Here is a 13,828-nt window from a genome sequence, read left to right as displayed (position 1 = left end):
ATGACACAGGAGTGACCCAGGGGTGATACAGGGGTGACACAGGGGTGACACAGGAGTGACACAGGGGTGACACAGGGGTCACACAGGGGTGACACTGGGGTGACACAGGGGTGACACAGGAGTGACACAGGGGTCACACAGGGGTGACACTGGGGTGACACCGGGGTGACACCGGGGTGACACCGGGGTGACACAGGGGTCACACAGGGGTCACACAGGGGTCACACGGGGGTGACACCGGGATGACACAGGAGTGACACAGGAGTGACACAGGGGTAACACAGGGGTCACACAGGGGTCACACAGGGGTGACACAGGAGTGACACAGGAGTGACACCGGGGTGACACCGAGGTGACACAGGGGTGACACAGGGGTCACACAGGGGTCACACAGGGGTGACACAGGAGTGACACAGGAGTGACACCGGGGTGACACAGGGGTGACACCGGGGTGACACAGGGGTGACACAGGGGTGACACCGAAGTGACACAGGAGTGACACAGGGGTCACACAGGAGTGATACAGGGGTGACACAGGGGTGACACAGGGGTGACACCGAAGTGACACAGGAGTGACACAGGGGTCACACAGGAGTGATACAGGGGTGACACAGGGGTGACACAGGGGTGACACAGGGGTCACACAGGAGTGATACAGGGGTGACACAGGGGTGACACAGGGGTGACACAGGAGTGACACAGGGGTCACACAGGAGTGACACATTAAGGCGTAAACATGCCAGGAGGAAACCAAACACAACCACATCGTCTGGGTGTCTCACAGGTTTCTATGGGAGTGAAGTGTTTCCACATGAAGATGTAAAATCTAAAATCTTAGGTAAATATCAAACTGGTTTGTGTCAGTGTGGCAGTTAAAACTGTAGAACATGTCTTATCATCTTGTCCAAAATATAGTGAGGAAAGGCAAGATATAAAGAACTTACTGTTGTTTGTCTAAAACAATGTTTACAATTTGAGTTTAATGGACGCAGCAGTAATATACAGTGAAATGACCAGTACTGACCAGAGGGGGCAGCACCAGCGCAGTGCTGCCGGAATATACTCCAAGAAGAAGAAGACTCGCGTCACGTGGTCGTGTTCACGTGTTCAAGCCGAGGCAGCTCGTGGCTCTGTAACGCTCTCTTCTGACCGGAACTGACCACACTGACCACACGGACCACACGGACCACACGGACCACACGGACCACACGGACCATGGAGGGCGATACAATATCGGACGATGAAGCGCCGGAAGAAATGACATTTGCATCGGCGAGAGACGAGGCTCTGCGCCGCGTCAAGAGCGCCCTGGAGACGGCGAAGAGGTGAGCAGGGGCCCCACGGAGCCGCCATCGACTCTATCGACTCTACGATTAATCTATCGACTCTAGTCTTTGATTCATCGAGCATTTGGTCACTTTTTGTACATTCCGTAAACCATTTTAGAGCATATTAAATGGCAAGTTTATTTGTAGAGCACATTTCATACACAAGACAATTCAAAGTGCTTCAAACAACAGTCAGCACCAACAGGAGGCCAGTCCATGTTTAGTCCTGACTCTGGCACCAACAGGAGGCCAGTCCATGTTTAGTCCTGACTCTGGCACCAACAGGAGGCCAGTCCATGTTTAGTCCTGACTCTGGCACCAGCAGGAGGCCAGTCCATGTTTAGTCCTGACTCTGGCACCAACAGGAGGCCAGTCCATGTTTAGTCCTGACTCTGGCACCAGCAGGAGGCCAGTCCATGTTTAGTCCTGACTCTGGCACCAGCAGGAGGCCAGTCCATGTTTAGTCCTGACTCTGGCACCAGCAGGAGGCCGGTCCATGTTTAGTCCTGACTCTGGCACCAGCAGGAGGCCGGTCCATGTTTAGTCCTGACTCTGGCACCAACAGGAGGCCAGTCCATGTTTAGTCCTGACTCTGGCACCAGCAGGAGGCCAGTCCATGTTTAGTCCTGACTCTGGTACCAGCAGGAGGCCGGTCCATGTTTAGTCCTGACTCTGGCACCAACAGGAGGCCAGTCCATGTTTAGTCCTGACTCTGGCACCAGCAGGAGGCCGGTCCATGTTTAGTCCTGACTCTGGCACCAGCAGGAGGCCGGTCCATGTTTAGTCCTGACTCTGGCACCAGCAGGAGGCTGGTCCATGTTTAGTCCTGACTCTGGCACCAGCAGGAGGCCAGTCCATGTTTAGTCCTGACTCTGGCACCAGCAGGAGGCTGGTCCATGTTTAGTCCTGACTCTGGCACCAACAGGAGGCCAGTCCATGTTTAGTCCTGACTCTGGCACCAGCAGGAGGCCAGTCCATGTTTAGTCCTGACTCTGGCACCAGCAGGAGGCCGGTCCATGTTTAGTCCTGACTCTGGGACCAACAGGAGGCCAGTCCATGTTTAGTCCTGACTCTGGCACCAGCAGGAGGCCAGTCCATGTTTAGTCCTGACTGGCACCAGCAGGAGGCCAGTCCTGACTCTGGCACCAGCAGGAGGCCGGTCCATGTTTAGTCCTGACTCTGGCACCAGCAGGAGGCCGGTCCATGTTTAGTCCTGACTCTGGCACCAGCAGGAGGCCGGTCCATGTTTAGTCCTGACTCTGGCACCAGCAGGAGGCTGGTCCATGTTTAGTCCTGACTCTGGCACCAACAGGAGGCCGGTCCATGTTTAGTCCTGACTCTGGAACCAGCAGGAGGCCAGTCCATGTTTAGTCCTGACTGGCACCAGCAGGAGGCCAGTCCATGTTTAGTCCTAACTCTAGCACCAGCAGGAGGCCGGTCCATGTTTAGTCCTGACTCTGGCACCAGCAGGAGGCCAGTCCATGTTTAGTCCTGACTCTGGCACCAGCAGGAGGCTGGTCCATGTTTAGTCCTGACTCTGGCACCAGCAGGAGGCCAGTCCATGTTTAGTCCTGACTCTGGCACCAGCAGGAGGCTGGTCCATGTTTAGTCCTGACTCTGGCACCAACAGGAGGCCGGTCCATGTTTAGTCCTGACTCTGGCACCAGCAGGAGGCTGGTCCATGTTTAGTCCTGACTCTGGCACCAGCAGGAGGCCAGTCCATGTTTAGTCCTGACTCTGGCACCAGCAGGAGGCCGGTCCATGTTTAGTCCTGACTCTGGCACCAACAGGAGGCCAGTCCATGTTTAGTCCTGACTCTGGCACCAGCAGGAGGCCGGTCCATGTTTAGTCCTGACTCTGGCACCAGCAGGAGGCCGGTCCATGTTTAGTCCTGACTCTGGCACCAGCAGGAGGCTGGTCCATGTTTAGTCCTGACTCTGGCACCAGCAGGAGGCCAGTCCATGTTTAGTCCTGACTCTGGCACCAGCAGGAGGCTGGTCCATGTTTAGTCCTGACTCTGGCACCAACAGGAGGCCAGTCCATGTTTAGTCCTGACTCTGGCACCAGCAGGAGGCCAGTCCATGTTTAGTCCTGACTCTGGCACCAGCAGGAGGCCGGTCCATGTTTAGTCCTGACTCTGGGACCAACAGGAGGCCAGTCCATGTTTAGTCCTGACTCTGGCACCAGCAGGAGGCCAGTCCATGTTTAGTCCTGACTGGCACCAGCAGGAGGCCAGTCCTGACTCTGGCACCAGCAGGAGGCCGGTCCATGTTTAGTCCTGACTCTGGCACCAGCAGGAGGCCGGTCCATGTTTAGTCCTGACTCTGGCACCAGCAGGAGGCCGGTCCATGTTTAGTCCTGACTCTGGCACCAGCAGGAGGCTGGTCCATGTTTAGTCCTGACTCTGGCACCAACAGGAGGCCGGTCCATGTTTAGTCCTGACTCTGGAACCAGCAGGAGGCCAGTCCATGTTTAGTCCTGACTGGCACCAGCAGGAGGCCAGTCCATGTTTAGTCCTAACTCTAGCACCAGCAGGAGGCCGGTCCATGTTTAGTCCTAACTCTAGCACCAGCAGGAGGCCAGTCCATGTTTAGTCCTGACTCTGGCACCAGCAGGAGGCCAGTCCATGTTTAGTCCTGACTCTGGCACCAGCAGGAGGCCAGTCCATGTTTAGTCCTGACTCTGGCACCAGCAGGAGGCTGGTCCATGTTTAGTCCTGACTCTGGCACCAACAGGAGGCCGGTCCATGTTTAGTCCTGACTCTGGCACCAGCAGGAGGCTGGTCCATGTTTAGTCCTGACTCTGGCACCAACAGGAGGCCGGTCCATGTTTAGTCCTGACTCTGGCACCAGCAGGAGGCCGGTCCATGTTTAGTCCTGACTCTGGCACCAGCAGGAGGCCGGTCCATGTTTAGTCCTGACTCTGGCACCAGCAGGAGGCCGGTCCATGTTTAGTCCTGACTCTGGCACCAGCAGGAGGCCGGTCCATGTTTAGTCCTGACTCTGGCACCAGCAGGAGGCCGGTCCATGTTTAGTCCTGACTCTGGCACCAGCAGGAGGCCGGTCCATGTTTAGTCCTGACTCTGGCACCAGCAGGAGGCCGGTCCATGTTTAGTCCTGACTCTGGCACCAGCAGGAGGCCGGTCCATGTTTAGTCCTGACTCTGGCACCAGCAGGAGGCCGGTCCATGTTTAGTCCTGACTCTGGCACCAGCAGGAGGCCGGTCCATGTTTAGTCCTGACTCTGGCACCAGCAGGAGGCCGGTCCATGTTTAGTCCTGACTCTGGCACCAGCAGGAGGCCGGTCCATGTTTAGTCCTGACTCTGGCACCAGCAGGAGGCCGGTCCATGTTTAGTCCTGACTCTGGAACCAGCAGGAGGCCGGTCCATGTTTAGTCCTGACTCTGGCACCAGCAGGAGGCCGGTCCATGTTTAGTCCTGACTCTGGCACCAGCAGGAGGCCGGTCCATGTGAATTGTTGTCCTCAGTGAAAGTTAAAAGTGAAAGTGTGTTGTGTGTTTCAGGGAGAAGGAGCAGCTGAAGCAGAAGCGCCGCAGGAGACAGGAGCTGTTCCAGGAGCAGAAGGTGAGTTCACCTGGAGGCCCAGTATTTCTACTCGGGGAAGACAGATTTCGAGCCTGTACACTTAAGTACTAAAAGGCGCAATGGACGATTTTTCGGCGATTTGAGAACTCGGGTGGAACAAGCCACTCCCCCGTGCACATGCCACTCCCCCGTGCACATGCCACTCCCCCGTGCACATGCCACTCCCCCGTGCACATGCCACTCCCCCGTGCACATGCCACTCCCCCGTGCACATGCCACTCCCCCGTGCACATGCCACTCCCCCGTGCACATGCCACTCCCCCGTGCTCATGCCACTCCCCCGTGCTCATGCCACTCCCCCGTGCGCATGCCACTCCCCCGTGCGCATGCCACTCCCCCGTGCGCATGCCACTCCCCCGTGCGCATGCCACTCCCCCGTGCGCATGCCACTCCCCCGTGCGCATGCCACTCCCCCGTGCGCATGCCACTCCCCCGTGCGCATGCCACTCCCCCGTGCGCATGCCACTCCCCCGTGCGCATGCCACTCCCCCGTGCGCATGCCACTCCCCCGTGCGCATGCCACTCCCCCGTGCGCATGCCACTCCCCCGTGTGGACTGATACAACACACGTGTGTTTGTTTATTAGAGCAATGGATCACATCATCTCTCGTCTCCCGTAGATTTCCGTCTTCTTCTGAGTCAGCTCGAACTGTCTTTCTCCGTCTTAATTTTGTCCCGTCACTGAGGGAACTATATTATGATAGATCAATGCGCTTAGACACGCGGAAACGTGCTGCTCTCGTGGGACGAGCCACACGCGGCTACAGGTGAACGGTAGGTGCGTTTTATGATTGACACGTTGCAGGACAAATCGGCCGTCCACGCCACGAGGAAATAACACTCAGATTTGGGCCAAAAAAATCGTCCATTCAACCTTCCGGAAGTACTTAAGTACTTCCGGACACTCAGGCTCAGGCTTGATAAGTTGCATACCAAAACACGAATATGACCAGTGTTCTCTCTGGGCTGAGATTGAAGGATGGCAGTGGGACAAACCGTGCCACCGGCGCTCGCGAAAAGTACTTAAAAAAAGCATCTCCGCGCCCACGGGGCCCGCTCCGCGCCCACGGGGCCCACTCCGCATCCACGGGGCCCGACCGTGCGAGCGATGAGCTGTTTGTATCCATGACTTGTCTTACACACACAACACGTCCTGGACATGAGTGAGTTTAAGAGCGGGAGGAGCAACCCGGCGGCTCCTCCCGCTGGCTCCTCCTACATTGTGTCATGCTGTTGTTGACGATGATTGACAGTGATCGGAGCTTTTTTAGGCGCTTTGGTTTAACAATGGAAGCTGTGAATCAAAAACACTTTTTTTCTGATGAATGTATGACATTTGAGAGAATGTGATGCAGCTTCTTCTGAACTCTAACCATGTTTGTGTCACAGAAAAGACGGCTCCTCCCCAAAGACGTGTTGGACCAGATGGACTCGGCTCCACAGTGAGTCAAACCCCAAATGCCTCCGACACTTTGTCACTTTGAAATGATCAGATTAATAGTAATTGGTATTTATGAATTCTGACTGTCATTTGAACAATCCTTTAGATCAGGGGTGGGCAAACTACGGCCCGCGGGCCGGATCTTTTTTGCCCTCAGGCTTCTGTCTGCACGTGTATCCTAAATACATATGACGTGAAATGAATTAAATAATAGATTCAATAGCCGATATTTGACAGAAAAGTTATATTTTATTTGATATTTAATTTTTCTTTTTTTTTCTTTTTCCACTCCAATGATGGCGAGCCGGCCTCCGCCACAGGCCTGGATTCAAATATGGCCCTCGGAGGAAAATAATGTCCCACCTCCGGTTTAGATTATAAGATTTCCCCCATAATCAAATATCAAATCAAATGTCATGATATAAGGCAATATAGAACCAGAGAAAATATCCCACTGAGTATTAAAAGTACTTCATGGGGAATAACCTTAAAGCAGGAGAACGATGGGTGACGATGAGTGACGATGGGTGACGATGAGTGACGATGGATGAGTGACGATGAGTGACGATGGGTGACGATGAGTGACGATGGGTGACGATGGGTGACGATGGGTGACGATGGGTGACGATGAGTGACGATGGGTGACGATGAGTGACGATGGGTGACGATGGGTGACGATGAGTGACGATGGGTGACAATGGGTGACGATGGGTGACGATGGGTGACGATGGATGAGTGACGATGAGTGACGATGAGTGACGATGGGTGACGATGGGTGACGATGAGTGACGATGAGTGACGATGGATGAGTGACGATGAGTGACGATGAGTGACGATGGGTGACGATGGGTGACGATGAGTGACGATGGATGAGTGACGATGAGTGACGATGGGTGACGATGAGTGACGATGGATGAGTGACGATGAGTGACGATGGGTGACGATGAGTGACGATGGGTGACGATGGGTGACGATGGGTGACGATGGGTGACGATGGGTGATGATGGGTGACGATGAGTGACGATGGGTGACGATGAGTGACGATGGGTGACGATGGGTGACGATGGGTGACGATGGGTGACGATGAGTGACGATGAGTGACGATGGGTGACGATGGGTGACGATGGGTGACGATGAGTGACGATGAGTGACGATGGATGAGTGACGATGAGTGACGATGAGTGACGATGGGTGACGATGGGTGACGATGAGTGACGATGGGTGACGATGAGTGACGATGGATGAGTGACGATGAGTGACGATGGGTGACGATGAGTGACGATGGGTGACGATGGGTGACGATGGGTGACGATGGGTGACGATGGGTGACGATGAGTGACGATGGGTGACGATGAGTGACGATGGGTGACGATGGGTGACGATGGGTGACGATGAGTGACGATGGGTGACGATGAGTGACGATGGGTGACGATGGGTGACGATGGGTGACGATGAGTGACGATGGGTGACGATGAGTGACGATGGGTGACGATGGGTGACGATGGGTGACGATGAGTGACGATGGGTGACGATGAGTGACGATGGGTGACGATGAGTGACGATGGGTGACGATGGGTGACGATGGGTGACGATGGGTGACGATGAGTGACGATGAGTGACGATGAGTGACGATGGGCGACGATGGGCGACGATGGGCGACGATGGGCGACGATGGGCGACGATGGGCGACGATGAGTGACGATGGGTGACGATGGGTGACGATGGGTGACGATGGGTGACGATGGGTGACGATGGGTGACGATGGGTGACGATGAGTGACGATGAGTGACGATGAGTGACGATGGGTGACGATGGGTCCCAGTAAATACTTTAGTATTCAATGTAAATGTACAATATTACATAAAACAAAGCTGAATGGAGAGTGTCAGAATGTTCCACGTGTAAAGACTTGAGCCGTATGAACATCAGAGACTCATCCAGGAGAAACTGCTCTGAACTAGTCACATGTTCAATATCCATAAGAATAAAGTGAAAATGTGAATGATCTTGAGCACTAATGCTAACATAAAAGGTACTAGTATTTTGTGTGTAGAATGTCTGTTTTAAACATGGATCAAAATTGGTTTTGATACATTAGTATTTTCTTTTAGTATCAAAATGGTTATTAGCCCCGCCCACATCTGACCCGCTCAAAGTGATGACCAGGGATGGCTTATGGTGACATATGGTGACATGGTGATATGTATACGGTGATGTACACAGTGATGTACACGATGATGTACACAGTGATGTACACGATGATGTACACAGTGATGTACACGATGATGTACACGATGATGTACACAGTGATGTACACGGTGATGTACACAGTGATGTACACGATGATGTACACAGTGATGTACACGGTGATGTACACGATGATGTACACAGTGATGTACACAGTGATGTACACGATGATGTACACAGTGATGTACACGATGATGTACACGATGATGTACACAGTGATGTACACGATGATGTACACGATGATGTACACAGTGATGTACACGATGATGTACACAGTGATGTACACGATGATGTACACGATGATGTACACAGTGATGTACACGATGATGTACACAGTGATGTACACGTATGGAGATCTGGTGATACTTGTGATACTTCAGTGGCTGAATCTGCTGAATTCTGATATTAAAGACATTGGACACATAACATTCCAATGTATAGTTATTGTACTTAAAAACATAAGTTTAGTCTGAGGTACTCTGCAGTACTCTGCAGTACTTTGGCTCTTCTTTCCTGTGTTCTAACATGTGTAAAACTGTGTCCTCAGGGGAAAGGAAGACTTTGAAGATGAAGGTAAATACTTCACATGAAACATTCTAAAAGTGTTTACAACAATGTGACATATTTTACTTTCAGATCCAGAAGAACCAGAAGAAGAAATCCTGTCTGCTTCAAGAAGGTCAGTATCAGTCTCTGTGTCCGTGTCCACGAGAAGACAAAATGACATGAGGCTTATTATTTGGGGCTCATTAAATCCTCTTTAAACTAACGAGGCTAAACCAGGATAACAGTCAAGATTATTCTAGTTTAGTCTCCAAGAACATTTAAAGGAACTCAACCATGACGACAGATTAGAGTGGGATAAAGATGGGTGACGATGGGTGACGATGGGGCTCTGTCTCAGCTGATCATTCAGAACCCCCAAAATGAGCGAGGATGATCTGGATCTCAACGTAAAATGTCTGCCTGAAAATTTTGCACTTGAGATAAGAACTGAAGAGCGGAGGACTCTGGAGAGCAGAGGACTCTGGAGAGCAGAGGACTCTGGAGAGCAGAGGACTCTGGAGGACTCTGGAGGACTCTGGAGAGCAGAGGACTCTGGAGGACTCTGGAGGATTCTGGAGAGCAGAGGACTCTGGAGAGCAGAGGACTCTGGAGGATTCTGGAGAGCAGAGGACTCTGGAGGACTCTGAAGAGCGGAGGACTCTGAAGAGCGGAGGACTCTGAAGAGCGGAGGACTCTGAAGAGCGGAGGACTTTGAAGGACTCTGAAGAGCGGAGGACTCTGGAGGACTCTGGAGAGAGATTGATGTGACCCGCAGTGACCACCAGGCGTCAGGCTTCACTGAGTTCCAGTGATACAAAATTATTCAACACAGCGTTGTTGGGATCGTTTAGACAAAATGCTGATATTTTTTTCCGGGTGGGTCGGGTTACGGCAAACACATTGTTCTGCTCAGCCTTATGCAAAATCAACTTTAAGGGGTTTTAATCCTGGTTTCCTCATGATTAGTTTGTTTTGTCCTGTAACTGAGTTTTGAGAACTCCAAAAAGTCTTTTCACTTACCCCCCAGCCCCGCCCACACGCCTGTGGAGCTCCATGACCTGCTTCTACTCTCAGCCGGGTCAGATCAGTTGAACAAGACTTACTGCAAACTAATGATCTACTTATGCTTTTTAAGTTCTGAACTCTAAACGTATGTCTCCGATTAAGTTAAGCAGAATGTATAAGTATAAGCTCTATTTGTGCTATGACTGTGTAACCTTTGACCCCTGTTGTTGAATGTGCTTCAGCCTGAGGGACACGTACACCGTGACCACAGCAAAGCAGCACATGTGTTTTCAGCAGCAGGCGGCGCAAGACTTTCTACAATCACGGCTCTACGGACCTGGGAGCCAGCGCAGCACAAGTGAGAGACTGACCGCTCACTGACCGTACCAGGGTCTCCAACCTTGTATTGTGACTATAGTGACTATAGTGACCGTGTGACTATAGTGACCGTGTGACTATAGTGACCGTGTGACTATAGTGACCCAGTGACCGTGTGACTATAGTGACCGTGTGACTATAGTGACCCAGTGACCGTGTGACTATAGTGACCCAGTGACCGTGTGACTATAGTGACCGTGTGACTATAGTGACCGTGTGACTATAGTGACCGAGTGACTATAGTGACCCAGTGACCGTGTGACTATAGTGACCGTGTGACTATAGTGACCGTGTGACTATAGTGACCGTGTGACTATAGTGACTATAGTGACCGAGTGACTATAGTGACCCTGTGACTATAGTGACCCTGTGACTATAGTGACCCTGTGACTATAGTGACCCAGTGACCGTGTGACTATAGTGACCGTGTGACTATAGTGACCGTGTGACTATAGTGACCGTGTGACTATAGTGACCGTGTGACTATAGTGACTATAGTGACCGTGTGACTATAGTGACCGTGTGACTATAGTGACTATAGTGACTATAGTGACCCTGTGACTATAGTGACCCTGTGACTATAGTGACCCTGTGACTATAGTGACCCTGTGACTATAGTGACCCTGTGACTATAGTGACCGAGTGACTATAGTGACCCTGTGACTATAGTGACCCTGTGACTATAGTGACCCTGTGACTATAGTGACCGTGTGACTATAGTGACCGTGTGACTATAGTGACCGTGTGACTATAGTGACCGTGTGACTATAGTGACCGTGTGACTATAGTGACTATAGTGACCGTGTGACTATAGTGACTATAGTGACCGAGTGACTATAGTGACCCTGTGACTATAGTGACCCTGTGACTATAGTGACCCTGTGACTATAGTGACCCTGTGACTATAGTGACCCTGTGACTATAGTGACCCTGTGACTATAGTGACCCTGTGACTATAGTGACCCTGTGACTATAGTGACCCTGTGACTAAAGTGACCCTGTGACTATAGTGACCCTGTGACTATAGTGACCCTGTGACTATAGTGACCGTGTGACTATAGTGACCGAGTGACTATAGTGACAGAGTGACTATAGTGACAGAGTGACTATAGTGACCGAGTGACTATAGTGACCGTGTGACTATAGTGACCGTGTGACTATAGTGACCCTGTGACTATAGTGACCGTGTGACTGTGTTTCCCAGACAACCAGCTGCTGTCGCTGCAGAACAAGAAGGGTCCACACAAACGGGCTGCGGCACAGTTCATCAAGAAGAGCTGGGGTAAGTCACACCTGAGGGCCCCGAGTAGCGTGTAGTAGTGTAGCGTGTAGTGTAGCGTGTAGTAGTGTAGTAGTGTAGTGTAGCGTGTAGTAGTGTAGCGTGTAGTAGTGTAGCGTGTAGTAGTGTAGTGTAGCGTGTAGTGTAGTAGCGTGTAGTAGTGTAGCGTGTAGTAGTGTAGCGTGTAGTAGTGTAGCGTGTAGTAGTGTAGTGTAGTAGTGAAGCGTGTAGCGTGTAGTAGTGTAGCGTGTAGTAGTGTAGCGTGTAGTAGCGTAGCGTGTAGTGTAGTAGTGAAGCGTGTACTAGTGAAGCGTGTAGTAGTGAAGCGTGTAGTAGTGTAGTAGTGAAGCGTGTAGTAGTGTAGCGTGTAGTAGTGTAGCGTGTAGTAGTGTAGCATGTAGTAGTGTAGCGTGTAGTAGTGTGGTAGTGTAGCGTGTAGTATAGTAGTGTAGTGTAGCGTGTAGTGTAGCAGCGTGTAATAGTGTAGCGTGTAGTAGTGTAGTAGCGTGTAGTAGTGTAGTATAGTAGTGTAGCGTGTAGTGTAGTAGCGTGTAGTGTAGTAGTGTGTAGTGTAGCGTGTAGCGTGTAGGTGTGTAGCGTGTAGGTGTGTAGCGTGTAGGTGTGTAGCGTGTAGGTGTGTAGCGTGTAGGTGTGTAGCGTGTAGTAGTGTAGTAGCGTAGCGTGTAGTAGTGTAGCGTGTAGTAGTGTAGTGTAGTAGTGAAGCGTGTAGTAGTGTAGCGTGTAGTAGCGTAGCGTAGCGTGTAGTAGCGTAGCGTAGCGTGTAGTAGCGTAGCGTAGCGTGTAGTAGCGTAGCGTGTAGTAGCGTAGCGTGTAGTGTAGTAGTGAAGCGTGTACTAGTGAAGCGTGTAGCGTGTAGTAGTGAAGCGTGTAGTAGTGTAGCGTGTAGTAGTGTAGCGTGTAGTAGTGTAGCGTGTAGCGTGTAGTAGTGTAGCATGTAGTAGTGTAGCGTGTAGTAGTGTGGTAGTGTAGCGTGTAGTAGTGTAGCATGTAGTAGTGTAGCGTGTAGTAGTGTGGTAGTGTAGCGTGTAGTAGTGTAGCGTGTAGTAGTGTAGCGTGTAGTAGTGTAGCATGTAGTAGTGTAGCATGTAGTAGTGTAGCGTGTAGCGTGTAGTAGTGTAGCGTGTAGTAGTGTAGCGTGTAGTAGTGTAGCGTGTAGTAGTGTAGCGTGTAGTAGTGTAGCATGTAGTAGTGTAGCGTGTAGTAGTGTGGTAGTGTAGCGTGTAGTATAGTAGTGTAGCAGCGTGTAATAGTGTAGCGTGTAGTAGCAGTGTAACGTGTAGTAGTGTAGTAGCGTGTAGTAGTGTAGTATAGTAGTGTAGCGTGTAGTGTAGTAGCGTGTAGTGTAGCGTGTAGGTGTGTAGCGTGTAGGTGTGTAGCGTGTAGGTGTGTAGCATGTAGGTGTGTAGCGTGTAGTGTGTAGCGTGTAGTAGTCTTCTGTTCACCTTTATTGAATCAGGAAAGTCCCACTCACATTGAACATCTCTTTTCAAGGGCGGAGCCTATTGTACATAGGTTTTAGTCTGTCCCTCGCTCTGTCTCTCGCTCTGTCCCTCGCTCACATGTCCCTCGCTCACATGTCCCTCGCTCTGTCTCTCGCTCTGTCCCTCGCTCACATGTCCCTCGCTCACATGTCCCTCGCTCTGTCTCTCGCTCTGTCCCTCGCTCACATGTCCCTCGCTCACATGTCCCTCGCTCTGTCTCTCGCTCTGTCCCTCGCTCACATGTCCCTCGCTCACATGTCCCTCGCTCTGTCTCTCGCTCTGTCCCTCGCTCACATGTCCCACGCTCATGTCCCCCTCGCTCATGTCCCCCTCGCTCATGTCCCCCTCGCTCATGTCGCTCACATGTCCCTAGCTCACATGTCCCTCAGTCTGTCCCTCGCTTCAGTCCCTAGCTCACATGTCCCTCAGTCTGTCCCTCGCTCACATGTCCCTCAGTCTGTCCCTCGCTCACATGTCCCTCAGTCTGTCCCTCGCTCA

At 51.8% G+C, this 13,828-nt stretch overlaps 1 protein-coding gene across 1 annotated transcript in view; it reads left to right on the top strand.

Annotated features, from left to right (window-relative positions):
* The first annotated feature begins 1,104 nt into the window (after positions 1–1,104).
* Positions 1,105–13,828, top strand: part of nol7 (nucleolar protein 7) — a 13,065-nt gene continuing 341 nt past the window's right edge. The window contains exons 1-7 of the mRNA XM_072440449.1: positions 1,105–1,325; positions 4,851–4,911; positions 6,322–6,374; positions 9,168–9,193; positions 9,257–9,299; positions 10,414–10,529; positions 11,754–11,831. Of these exons, the coding sequence (XP_072296550.1) occupies positions 1,216–1,325; positions 4,851–4,911; positions 6,322–6,374; positions 9,168–9,193; positions 9,257–9,299; positions 10,414–10,529; positions 11,754–11,831 (487 nt within the window). The 5' untranslated portion in view covers positions 1,105–1,215. The remainder of the gene's footprint in view (positions 1,326–4,850; positions 4,912–6,321; positions 6,375–9,167; positions 9,194–9,256; positions 9,300–10,413; positions 10,530–11,753; positions 11,832–13,828) is intronic.

This window comes from Eucyclogobius newberryi, unplaced genomic scaffold (genome assembly GCF_026437365.1).
Source record: "Eucyclogobius newberryi isolate DKJ021-1_F unplaced genomic scaffold, fEucNew1.0.hap1 SCAF_12, whole genome shotgun sequence".
Lineage (NCBI taxonomy): Eukaryota > Metazoa > Chordata > Actinopteri > Gobiiformes > Gobiidae > Eucyclogobius > Eucyclogobius newberryi.
The sequence above is the reverse complement of the archived record's forward strand: the minus strand, read 5'-3'. Positions and strand labels throughout refer to the sequence as shown.